The 14,072-nt window shown below is 37.9% G+C and overlaps 1 protein-coding gene across 1 annotated transcript in view; it reads left to right on the plus strand.

The window, feature by feature from the left end:
* Grin2a (glutamate receptor, ionotropic, N-methyl D-aspartate 2A) overlaps window positions 1-14,072 on the plus strand; it is a 394,074-nt gene that overhangs the window by 264,318 nt on the left and 115,684 nt on the right. Inside the window, exon 5 of the mRNA XM_005391203.2 lies at window positions 10,869-10,983. Within this exon, the coding sequence (XP_005391260.1) occupies window positions 10,869-10,983 (115 nt within the window). The remainder of the gene's footprint in view (window positions 1-10,868; window positions 10,984-14,072) is intronic.

A 14,072-nucleotide genomic window follows, 5' to 3' on the forward strand; every position in this document is an offset into this window, starting at 1 on the left:
TGCTGCATTTCCATTGTGTACAGTATGGTATTCATCCACTGAGAAATACATACTGTATTTTATTTCAATTTAATATTCTTTTAATATGTTTGAATTAAATATTTTTATATTGTTTTAAAAATTTTAGGCAAAAATAATTAAAATCATAAATGAATACCTACATACCGCAAAATCCAGCAATATAGCGAAAACTCTGTGATACAGAATTAGATATATATTTTTTAAAAACCCATGACACAGTGAAGCCACAATAAGTGAACCACGATATAACAAGGGAGACAACTGTAACTTAAGCCAGTTAGGATATGTTTTATTTTGAAATGACAGAAAGTACAAAGCAATGGCTTAGAAATATAGGAATTCACTTTTCTCTTGTATAAAAGAAGTCCGATGTGGCTGGTGGCTGGTATAGTGCTCTATGTTTTCAAGAACCCAGGCTACTTCCCCTTCACGTCTGCCACTTCAGTCTTAGGCTTCTACTTCATAGTCCCAAATGGCTACTAGTGCTCCAGACATAATGTCTACAGTGCAACAGGAAGGACAAAGAGAAAGATGGGCTCACCCCCTGCTTATGAGGTACTTCCTGTAGCATGTATATATACACTTGTGTATATGTGTGTCTGTACACACTTATATATATGTATATATAGGGAAAAGATGTGGTGTATATTTTTTTCTTTTCTTTTCTCTATTGATAGACATAGTCCCAAGGCCATTTAGCTGGTAGGGAGGCTGCGAATTTAAGCTTGATTATGGGATGTTCTGTGCCTAGCTAAAAATGTGGATTTCCGTTATCAAGGCAGAGGAGGAGAGAGGATAGTTATGGACAATCAGAAGTTCCTAGCACCCTGTGTAGCTTTTTACAACAATATAAAACCTACTGAACCTCTGTTTTCTCTCTGGAAAGTGGAAAAATCTATACTTAATTCTTAGGAGAGAGTTCAAGTAATACAGGAAAGTATTTTGTGTAGCATTTAATACAGATGACAGGCTAAATACAGTTCAATCCCTTACCTTTAGGTAGCTGCTCTCACTGGCACATCCAAGGAGAGGCGACAAGATCCTAGGTCTTCTGGAGGAGCAGATATCTTAATGGTTTTCTTGTTCATTTGTTTGTTTCATCAATTAACATAAACAGCATAATTTCTTCCAAATACATCTTATAAGAAAGTACAATGTTGTAGAGACTTAAGAGGGGATGAGAATCCTAGAGTTCCACTGGAATATATGCCTTTTTCTGTCTTATTTTAAACTATTTCACTGGATTCGTACTCATCCACATGCAGACATCTCTCAATAGAGGAACAGGACTTATTGCCTGAGAGTAAAACAATGAAAGACAGAGAAGTGAGACTTTTGCTAATTCAGTGAATGTTCATTGAGCATCTACTTTGGCTAGACATGGTTCTAGGTTCTGCACTGGAGATACAACCAAAAAATGCAGACAAAGCTTCTGCTTTCAAAGCTTTTATATTCCAGTACAGGGATATCCAGGAGTTCTGAGTAAAATCACGCCTTGAATTGAATGTCATTTGATTTGCAATTCTCTATATATTTTGCGGGGAGGAGGTCAACTTTCATGGAAACTGCCTTGCTGAGATCTTGAAAAAACGGTATGATTGCTTCCAGCCATTTGTCCTTTTCTTCTCCTGTAGGTTAGAAGCTCATTGTATGAGCTGATTCCTTTGGTGCTCATGCTGGTCAAGTTCCAAATAGATAAGGCATAGTAATTAGAAATAAATTGTGATATATCTGGTGATATTTCAATAATGTTATAAATACTACCAAGAATATTTTCAAGTGCCCTAATCCAGGTTCCTGGGAGAGCCCTATATGTAATGGGAAGATAGAATGGATTTAAGAAGTCACCTTACTAATGGGCATTCAGGCTTCCCATAACTTCTAATAAAGCAGATTCCAGAAGTAAGCGGTAATCTTAGAGAATTATCTCTTTGCATGTAGTTCACTAGAAATAGATGTCGAATGTGCAAAATTTTTAAGACCTATGTCTGCTGATTCATTTGATTGTTTACTCAACAAACACTTTTAAATTCTGACTAAAAGACACACACTATTTCAACTGTCTTAGAGTTGCAGTAATCAAAACAGGCAAGATTCTGGTGCTATGGAGTTTGCCATCTCTAATTTTTTTATAACTCGGTATTTCTTAGCTAAGACAGGAAGCTTTATTTTTTAATATGATACAATAGAATTTGTGTCAGGAGAGTAAACAATACTTCTTTTGCTTTAGCCCCATCTCTCCTCCCCTTTTTTCTTTATGCTGTAGTTTCAGAGCCTGTTTTGAATGATCCTAGCTTAAACTATGTAGATCTTTGTGTTGGAATTATTAAGTTCTGTCCTGACATTTACATCTTGGCTCTGTTGTTACACATTTGGTATTTGCTCAGGGGAAACGAGGAGCCAGCAATGAGTGGTTTCAGCACTGGGGCAAAGAGGAAAGTACACCCATCGGGAGACGGCTGAGAAGAGATGGCACAAGGGCATGTAGGGGAGGGTAAACGGAGAGATGCAGGAGTGGTGAACTGAAAACTGGCAAAAGCACAGTGAGGTTGCTCTAAAGAAGAATGAGGGTCCCTTCCTGCCTACTTTGTTTACTTTTCTCCTTGCTGGGACAAAATATCTGCCACCAATAAGTTAAAGGAGGAAAGGTTCATTTTTGCTCACCTTCGGTAGAAGTTTCAGTCCGGAGTTTTCTGGCTGTAAGGTTGGGTGACGTGGCAGAGGAGCATCACAGAGAAGAAACAGTCCATGGCAAGGCAGAAAAAAGAGGCAGCAGCAGCGGTGTGCCTTCCTTTGGTCAGTGCCACCAACACTCGGGGTAGGCCTTCCATTATCCACACCCAGAATTATGCTAAACCAGTCGGTGGGCTAATTTAGTTAATCTCACACACTTCATCTGTATTCACACACGCTAGACTGAGCTACCTCTGAAAAACACCACCTGAGTGCATGAGGCTTTGGGGAGACTTCTAGATACAAGCCACAACACCATCCATGAGGGGCTAGTTTTGTTTCATTTTGGTTTTTTTTTGCAGTGCTGGGGCTAAAGCTCAGGGCCTCGTGCATGCTGGACCAATGTTACACCACTGATCTATATGCGCCCAGCCCGTGAGGGAATAAGGAACGGAACACGAGAGAGCACTAAGACATCATCACTGGGGGGATTTCAGTCCACTAGGAGAAAGCTGGGAAGACCAAGGGAAGTCTGAAAATGAGAGTGTCTGGAGAATTGACACGAGGTTCAGGAAAGCAGTGACTCTGTTTTCAAAAACATGTAAATTAAATGACAAATGAAAAAACTGTGACACCCAATGTTGTCAGAGGAGCCATTTAAGAGAAGCAGCCTGGAGAACTTGGGAAATGGCAAAGCAGATGGAAAATTAACCAAAAATTGAGAAACACTAAACGGGTTATGGTGGCATTTATGAAACAGTAAGAGAATTAAAGGCTAAAGGGTAATAGTGAATAATAAGTATGTCTAGAGAAAATTCCAAATAATCAGATTTTGGAAGCTAAAGGAGACTTACCACTGTAAGGCAAAAGATAAAACAGAAATCTGGAAGAATGAGAGATTTTAAGTAGTAAAGATATTTTTGTAGCCCTTGTATGTTTGGCTTTTTTTTAATTTTAAAAATAAAAGGAGGAAAACATTAACAGACAGACAACCTTTTACAAAGTAGCAAAAGAACAGTACAGACAACACAGAGTTACAAACAAAGTGGTAGGAAATTAACAATGCTCGTTGTATCAGCTATTGATATCTTCAAAGTGGTTTCTCATGAAAACAGATAGAGACATGCAATTCTTTGCTGAAAGAAACTGTCAATGACTCCTTGATTGATCAATATTGCATGTATGGTTGGCTTTTGACAGAGAAAGAGGGACTCTGAAAATGAGGACCCTACATAGCAGAGAGAGGCATGGTTTTAAAAATATCAAGTAGCACATGTGGTGGGGTATTAGAAAATAGGACAGAGTGGAAAATAGTGACAAATATATGGAAAATTTATATGAACATTGACTACTTATTAGGAAACAGCTGTGTACTAATTATTGTGCTGGGCACTCTGTGGGCACATTGAGCCATGTTAGGTTAAGTCACATGAAACTGTCATGACTGGTTAAATGGTATAATCTGGAGCTGGGGATGTAGCTCAGGCACACAATGCCTGCCTGGCAAGCATGAGGTTGTGAGTTTGATTCCTGGTACCAAAAAAAAGGGGAGGGGTGTAACCTAATCAATTTTTGCAAAGAAAGGAATAGAGGGGCAGAAATGTTTCCTTTCCAGAGTAACACAGCTGGGAGTGGCACAGCCTGTTCACTTTCATCAACATCAGGAAACCTCAACAATTTAGAAATTGCACTTCAACCCTTCATTCACTCCTCAGCTGTTTAGTTTTTGCACACAAGCTCTGTGCCAGGACTCTGTCCACTAGAAATATTATACTAAAGAAGGTAAATGAGGTCTCTGCTTTAATGGTGCATGTGGTCTACTGGTTAAAAAATAAGATAGACAATAACAAAAAGCCAAAGAGAGTCTGGAATAGCCACCCAATAGAGATATGACATGAAATACATGCAACTTAAATGTTCTGGTATCATTTAAAAATTGAAGAGAAGGAGATGAAGCTAATTTTAATACTATATTTTATGTAACTCAACATGTCAAAACTATTTCAACATGAAATCAGTATAAAATTATTCATGATCTATTTCACATAATTTTTAACAAAAAGTTTTCAGAATCCAAGGTGTGTTTTATACTTTACAGTTCATCTTAATTCAGAAAAACTACATTTCAAGTGCCCAACAGCCACACGTGGTGGTAGCACATTAGTGCAGGTCTGGAGAGAACTTGGCAGTTCCGATCTAATTTCTTTCCAGGGTGGTATAGGAAAAAATGACCTACCTGTTTTTTATAGTTACCATGATTGCCATACATCAGCCATTCACAAAGCACAAAATGTAAGCAGTATAGAAATGTTTATTTCATCTGGACTTTAGGCTCATACAACTAAGCATGTAGAAACTAAGGGAAACGTACATGTGTGCCTGTTACATACGCTTACATATTTTCTGGGTTAGTGTTGCATATAGTGCTTTAACATCAGTGGGTGATAACAACACAGAAGTGAACTGTACAATTCACGAAAGCCTACCCACCTTCTATATTTTGCCAGCATGCTTTCATGTATTTTTTGTTCCTATTGGAATTATTGAAGATGTAATTTGAAACTTAACAGTAGCTAGAATTTCTGGCATTTTATCTGATCACTAAGGACTTATAATCAATTTTCAAGAGATAAGCAAAACAATGATAAGATTTTAATGTTTAATACAAGTGTCCAGCAGGTGTTAATGGGGGCTACACAATGCAGTGTCTAATGGTATTTCCCTAAATAAAGAATTTTGCACTGGAGCAAGTTTAAGTGGGAAGAGAGCCTGAGGAAATATGGATTGTGTTCCCTAGAAACTAGATGGAGGAATTGAAGGTAATAGGTACTTTCTCCCTGCCAACTTCGTAATAAAATTACTGTTCAGCAGAAATTTTTGTTATAGCTGTCTTTTCCTCCCAAGAGACTGAAGATTCTAACTGGATAAAAAGACATAATAGTAACATTGCATATGTAAAATCATTGGACAAGAACATTGAACCATAAAGGAACCCAGAAAAATCTGGAGCATGAGAATCTCTGTATAGTTATTTTCATATAATCTGAAGAAGATTGACTGACTCTAAACAATCACTCTGCTAATTCCATCTCATTTTTCTGGCAAATAGCAGAAAAAGGATTGAGTGGGAGAAGAGATCGGGAATTAAAGTAGGATAGTTAAGTAAGTTCAATAGGGAAATCCAAAGAAAGATACTCATTAGTACCTACTAGCCTCTTGATTAAAAGAACTACGACCTTCTGTTCCTGTAATGTAATCTGTGAATGGCTTTTCCCAAGGCCAAGTGTCTATACAAAGCAAAAACATTTGTCCCAGGTTAACTGTGTAGGTCAGTTTTCCATCATAACCAATGCCTATGTTAACCAACTTATTAAGAGAAAAGGTTTATTTTGGCTCACAGATTGGAATGTTCTAGTTCACAAGCTGGTGAATCCATTGCTTTTTAGGCATGTGGCAAGACAGTTCATCATGGTGGGAGTGCATGGAGGAACAAAACCACTTACTTCATGGCCAAGAAGTAAAAAAGAGAGAGAGGAGGGGTAAGGGGTTCCACTATCCTCTCCCAGGCACACCAAAGACCTAAAGATCTCCCAGTAGGCTCCACCTCTTAAAGGTCCCACTATCTCCCATTAGCACCACCCTGGAAACCAAAACACAGGGATGGGCCTTTGGGGGAGTACTCAACATACAACATATATCAACCTGAATATTTCCAAACATTTGATAATTGACCACATTTCTGAAACCACATTTTAGTTATTAGGCAGACCAAGCCTGAACTTCATTCACCTCAAAACGCTGGGTAATTGAAATTGGGCTCAAGAGCTCATTGGAGTCAGTAAGAAATACTTCAATGAATTATCACCCTAACTATGAGTTTGGGATAGGAGATTAAATATAGAAAGAATAGGTGACTATTTTTCTACTAGTTCAGGTAAAGGCTAGTGGTAGTTTTGTATGAACTTTCATGTTGAAATTCCATGAATTGTGTATTCCACTGGAGAAATTTGTCTGTCTCTGCAATTGCTATACATGAACTTCTGCCTCCTTCAATCTCTCTCTTGTACTTGTACTTAAGCCTCCATCCTTAATGGACACAAAATGAATGTAAATTTCTTAGTGTAGCTGGTGGCACACTTCCTTATCTGACTCCAGCTATGTTTCTAGCTTCATCCTGTTATGGTTTGGGTCTGGAAGGCTCCGAAAGTATCATTTGTTGAAAGATTGAAAGATTGGTCCAAATACACTAGTGTTCAGAGGTGGGGCTTTTGGGTAGCAGTCGGATCATGAGGGCTGTGACTCCATCAGTGTATTAATTTATTGATGGATTCCTAATGTAATGGTGCTCTTGGGGGGTGGTGGAAATGTTTGAAAGCGGAGCCACATTGCAGGAAGTATGTCCTTAGGCACAGGCCTTTGAAGGCTGAACCTTGTCCCTAGCTCCCTCCTTGCCCTCATTTCCCCTTGCTTTCTGACCACTATGGGTGAATAACCTTTTTCACCATGTATTTCTGCCATCATGGACTACTTCACTACAAGCTTAAAGCCCATGGAGCCAGCCAACCACAGACTGAAACCTCTGAAACCATTAAAAAAAAAGAGGATCTTTCCTCATTGAAGGTGGTTTTGTTAGGTATTTGTCACAGTGGTGCAGAGCTGAATAACGCAGTCCTCCAAGCTATTTCCCCTATGAACTCTGTAACCCAACTATAACTGTTTCCAACTCGTGGAACTCACTGTGAAATTTCATCATTCTCTGCTTCCGTCTTTGCAGGCTCCCTTGTGCAATGAGTCTTTCCCCTTTTTTATGCCATCCTCCTGCTCAATCTTTGTTCTCTCTTCCCATCACAATCCAAACATCTTCCATTTTATTTCTAGATTCCAGCCCTGGAATCGCCACAGGACTGGCCACTCCTTTTGCTCTTCACTGACTTAGTTAGTACATATCTCTATTTTACACTTACCATTATTTATGGTAGTTATTTGTGTTCCTCTCTTCAAAACAGTATGGTTATTTTTTGGAGCAAAGTTCTTGAGCCGGGGTATGGCACATAGTACACACTCAAACAGGTCTATTGGATGGAAGAATAGGTAAGTGTATTGATGAATGTATTAGTGGATGGATGGATGATTGGAAGAATGTGTTGACAGATGGATGGGAGGACCAATAAATGTATTTATGGATGGTACTACTGATTTCTATCTGTCAGTGTATTCAGCCGCTGAGCTCCCTCTCTTACCCCGCACATTATGCCAGAAAATGTGGTAGGACCAAAAATAACCAGAAGGCACAAAACCAAAATGCCAGCTTGAGAAATAAAGACAGCCTGATATAGGTCCCAATTAATTACTTGGAGGGTCTGCTGATACTCAGGAATTTGACCAAAATTCAGTTTTCCTCTAAACCCCCACTCATGTAAATACTTTTGCAAGAGCCTAAACAAGGGAAGTAATGCTGATCTGGATGCCATCCATTTAGCTCATCACATGATAGCCAAGAAATATCAAAAGGAGGAAAGAACAGAAAAGAAAAAATTCAATTGTCTAGATAATGCAAGGCGTTTAAGCCATTAACAGAAATGTTGATGCTGTCTTCAAATGCAGAAAAGACTTACAGGTTTGCTTCTACTGGCAGCAATCTGAGTGCACTGCTCCCAATCTTAAAGCCTTTCTTTCATGGATCCCCTGGCCTTCTGAACAAAACCAAGACACTCAGTCAGCCAGACAAGGTCTCTTGTGATCTAACTTCAAGGATCCTCCCAGGTTTATCCACTGCACAGCATGTTGGCCTGACCGAGATGTTTCCTGCTTCTTCTGGTGTGTATCACCATCTTAGCTGATTCTTGTGTGCTTAGGAGGACTCCCCTCACCAGAATGTTTTCTCCTGCTCGCATCCTCAACCCTTCAAGGTTTTAGAAGTACTCACCTAATTTTCCAGGTTGAGTCTAGGACCACCCTCTCTATTTTTACAACGTCTCACCTTCCTCTCCACAGTGCCCGAGTGGTACTTTAGGCATTGTTGCTTATGTGTTTATGTCCTTGAATTGTAAGAATGTGGGTAAGCGGGTAGAAAAACACTGTGCTCTTTATTTCTTATCTATAAGACTCATCGTAAGACCTGACACATAGCAGACATACAGCAAATAGCTGTTGAGTCAAGAAAATATCATTCTAGGGAATGATCAGAGATATCTCAAATGCATCAAGTAGAATAGTGATTACTATTTGCTCCTAGAATAGCAGTGTTTTATTTTTTCTGTTGGTTGAAGGATTTGATTGCAGAGAGTTTGGGGAATAAAAGACATACAAATGGAAATGGAAAATACCTGTAATCTTTCTATGTACAGAGAAGCTTTATTTGTATCTTCTTTTCTGCTTGTTTAACATTAGGTAGTGAGCAATTTCTTCATGCTATTAATGTGACAAAAACATGATTGTTAATGACCCAAATAGTCCATTGAATGGAGACACAGTGCTGTTCTTTGCCTTTTCCCCAATTTTCTCACGGTGTCCTTGGAGTCCTGATTCTCTCTCAGGTGTCATGGTAACACTGTTCTGCACTGTGAAGGGCCAGTGAAGCCAGGTGGCCCACTAGGATAATCTTATTATTTATAGCCTTTCCCACACTTCTTTAGCTGTTTTTGGAGGGAAGGAAAAACAAAGCAAGAAAATGCAACGGCTTCGAGGGTCCCTGTTTCTCTGGGGTAGTCTCGAATGTGCTGTGTATTATTTTTATTTGGTGTCTGCTTTGTGGCCAGTGCCATGTCTTCTTGGGCTTTCTTAACATCACATTTTTGTCTCCAATTGCAGAGATACAATCACCTTGGGAGCCTTCGCTTCTGAATCCAGAGAGAGAAGCTCTGCCCTTTTTCTCTAGCTAAATCCAGTCTGACCACAGGCAAGGTAGCTTTGAGGGATGGTGTAGGTACCTGTGTGGTAGGTCAGACAGATGTCACCTGTGATGAAAACATCTGGGTTAAAGTAGGCGACATGGATGTTGCATGAGTCAGACGCTAGGAGGTGACCTTGATGCCTCTGTCTGGTCCTCACATAGGATCCAGCTGAATATCTTTCCACTCGGTCCTATTTATTTTCTGCTGTTATTTCTTCCTTTTCCTCCATCTCCCCCTCTTCTTTGGTCATCATCAAAGTCAAAGCCACAATTGTCTTTCACCTTGATTGGAGAAATAATATCCCTTATCAATTTTAGTCTCTCTCCAATCCACTCTCTATAGTCTGGCATAAGGCAAATGGATGATTATGCCACCTCCTTGGTTAAAACACTTCAATGTCTTCCCATTGTTATAAGACAAAGACAAAATTTAACATGGCCTACAAAACTCTATACTATCTGCTCCTGTTCATATTGTCAGCCCCACCAAATACCACCATTTCTCTGTCTTTCTCTGCCTTAGCTTCACTGTTCTGCATCCAGTTCCTTTTATGTATGCCACCACAGTGCCTTTGCACATATTGTCTCTTTTGCTTGCTTGTATATTTTCTTACCTAGTTTAATGCTGACTCATCCTTCAGGTCAAATTCTATTTCCTTTACCTTGTGTGATCCCTGTTTCACTTCCACACAGAACATCCTTCTTTCCAATGTAACATTTATCATAGGTCTGGGACTAATCAATTAACACCTCCTTTTCTCTTAGACTATAAACTTCACAAGGGCAGGGGATCATGTCTCTTTCCCAACCACCTGAGCTTTGACATGTAATGAATGCTTTAAAAACATGCTAATTGATTGAATAATAAATAGATGGGACAGCATTTTTCCACAGTTGAACACCATGTGGCTTATGAGCAAGCAAGTTTCTTCAGGGAAGCTTGTTAAAGGGGGATAGAATATGCTATCTAACAAAGCATTTGAACCCAATTTTATGAACGTGGCAGGACAGAAGTGTTCTATTTTATGTGCTAAATCTTTCATGTCTACACAGGATTGAAGATTTTGAGAAAGAGTCCAGGCATATGGAACAGAGAGCCTGGTCAGTGAGCAGCACCAGCCTGGACACAGATGCGTCCACAGCCGGGGCTGCGTGTGTCGGGAAAGGCTGTGGACGCTCACCCTGTCAGGCTGATGCTGATGCTGGTGGCATCCACTCATTTGTTTGGTACCTTTTAAATTCTTCTCTGAAAATTTGTCTTTCTCTCTCTTCCTCTGTCTAGATTTATGGTCAATGTGACCTGGGATGGCAAAGACTTGTCCTTTACTGAGGAAGGCTATCAGGTGCATCCCAGGCTGGTGGTGATCGTGCTGAACAAAGACCGAGAATGGGAAAAGGTGAGCATCCTCTCGCATCCTCTCTGTCTTGAATGTGGAAAGGGCAGCAAGTGTGGGGAGAAAGGGCTGAATTACTCTTTTGCATTTACTGTAGAGCTGTTCCAGGCTCCATCCTAAAACCAAGGGCAGGTTTTTGCTAGAACGGGGATACTGACTACCATAAGGTGCAACTGGAATTCTTTACCTGGGTGAACTTGTAATAACGTTCTGTATGCAAGTTGGTTCTCAAATGCCACTAGGAATCCTGGGAGGTTTTAAGAGAATTTAATGACAGTCAAGTTTGATTTGTACCATTACAGTAGCAAATATGGACTATATAACAGTTTGCCTAAATCTCCTAAACGTGTACCATTTTCATCATTTAACTTATTGGCCTAACGCTCTGTATTTTCATTTAAATTAGTCTTATTTTAAGTGAACTAATTTTCAAAACTTAAATATATCACTTCTATAAATCATATGTTGGAGAGGGAGGTTGTAAAGCATATCTCCAAGTTCATGCATATTAACTTTGAAAAATGTGAAAAATTAGTGTGCAAAGAAAAAGAAACCACCCCAGGTCCTGCATCAGGAAAGACTCACAGGAAATTTGCAGATGATCTTCTGCATACAGTGACAATATCTGTCCCAGGTATACTCTATATCCTTCCATACTCAACTCTCTAATTATTAGCCACACTATAACATAAAGAAAGCAAAAAAAAAAAAAAAATCAAGAAGGGAGCTTATATTGTTATCTTGTTTCCTTGACAAGCAATGCCTGACTTCTAAATTATTTTAGAATCCTGAGATTCACCTTTACTTTGCACATCAAATGGAGACCTGGGTGATCCCAGAGGAGAGGAAAATAAAGGATGTGGTATGGGAGACATAATATAATTAACTAAAATCAGGAGAAAATAATAGGCAAACAGACTGACCTTGGGGAGATGATGACAGATATCTAGAAGCAAAGGGTGAAGAAGATGAGTAAGGAAACAGCGTATCACATCCAACAGCTATAACGTACATATTCCTTCAAGAACACACGGAAAACTCTTAAAGTAGACTATGATTTGGAACATTAACCAAGTCTCAAGACATTTAGAAGGGCTGAAATTATGTATAATGTACTCTTTGACCGTAGCAGCCTTAAAATAAAAATCAGTAACAAAAAACATATATAGAAAATCTTCAAATATTCAGAAACTTTTACACATTTCTAAATAACCTATTGGGCAAAATGGAAACAGAGAGATGTTGGAAAATATTCTGAGTGGAATGATGATGAAAACATATCATATCACAGCAAAATCTGAAGAGTAAAATTGAAGATGTGCTAAGAGGGAAATTCATATCTTTAAATGTTTGTAATGAAAAAAAAAGAGAAAATACAAAGCCAATAACTTAAGCTTCTAAATTAAGAAGCTAGGAAGAGGAACATAAATCTAAATGAAGTAAAAGAGAAAAATAATAAATATGAGCAAAAATTGACAAAACTGAATGCAAGCTATAGAAAAAATTAATGAAAGACCAGTTCTTTGAAAAGTTTAATAAAATTTATGGTATTAAGCAATGATGAAAAGAAAAAAAATAATTAATATTAAAAACTCAAGAAATTACAAGTTCTTTGTGATAAAAAATACTAGGAAAAATTTATGTCAACAAATTTGACAATGTCGGCAAAATAGACAAATAGATTAAAGAAAAGGAAGCTGAAAGGAGAAGAGAACAACTCCATATTTGCTAAGAAACTGAACATATAACAAAAACCTCACTTACAAAAGGAAAAAAGAGGAACTTCTGGTCCAGGTGGCTTCACTGTGAATTCTATCAAACACTTAAAAAAGAAGTAACACCAATTAACACAGTTTCTCAGCATATTTCTAATCAGAATCCAACAATATATTTTAAAAGGGCTAATACATCATGGCTATGTAGATTTTATTTTAAGAGTTCAACATCGGTTTAGCATTAAAAATAAATCAATGTGATTTGCCATATTAACAAGAAAAAGGAGACCATTCAATGGTTACCTCAATAGATGCAGAAAACACATTTAATGAAGCTCAATATCCCTTCATGATAAAGAAGGCAGGTTCCTCAGTCTGATAAAAGGTATCTATGGAGTGCCTATAGCTAATATCTTATTTAACAGTGAAGTAATAAAAGTAGCACCACAAATACACATTTGAATAATTTCTGAGGAATTATTATGAGAACAGGCTAGAGAAAAAACCTTTTTAATAAATAGTATGAAGTCCACTAAATATTCACATGGAAAACTAATAAACCTTGATTAGTTCTTCAAACTATACACAAGAAATTACTTGAAATAAATCACAGGTTTAAATGTAAAAACTAAAATTACAAAGTTTCTAAAAGATAGTACAGGAAGATACTTTGTTGTCTGAAAAGGTCACAGATTTCTTAAACAATGCCAAAAGTATCAAACATACAGTAAAGATGATAACTGTATTCTATCAAAAGTAAAAATATTTTAAAAATGGAAGAAACAAGGTACAAATTAAAAGAAAACTTTAATACATATGTGTTATAAAGTATTCATACCAGAATATGTAAAAAAAATCCACCTACAAATCAATAACAGAAAGAGAAACAGCATAACTGAAGTGGGAAATTTACTTAGACACTTTACAAAGGATATTTGAAATGGCAAAAATTCATGAAAATATGCTTAACATCATTGGTCATAAGTAACATGCAGACTACAGCTGCACTGGGGGTGTTATTTCATACCTGTGCAGTGGCTATAAGTAAAAATAGCAATGACATCAAATTGTAGTGAGAGTGTGGAGCAAGTGAGTCTTACACAGTGTACTGCTGGTGGGAATGTAAAATTATAACAATTACACAAAATGGTTCTGTAGTGTTTTTTTTTTTTTTAATAACATGAAACATACACACATTTTATGACCAAGACATTCCATTTGTGGTTATCTATACCAAAGAAATGTAAATATAAATCCAAAATGTTACATTTTTACAAGAAGTAAGCAACAACTCAAGTATCCATTCACGAGAAAGGGAATAAATAATTTAGTGTCTATTCATCAAATGGAAGCCTACTTAGTAATAAGAAAGAGTGA

The sequence above is a fragment of the Chinchilla lanigera genome, unplaced genomic scaffold, assembly GCF_000276665.1.
Source record: "Chinchilla lanigera isolate Chin_1 unplaced genomic scaffold, ChiLan1.0 scaffold00041, whole genome shotgun sequence".
Taxonomy (NCBI): Eukaryota; Metazoa; Chordata; class Mammalia; order Rodentia; family Chinchillidae; genus Chinchilla; species Chinchilla lanigera.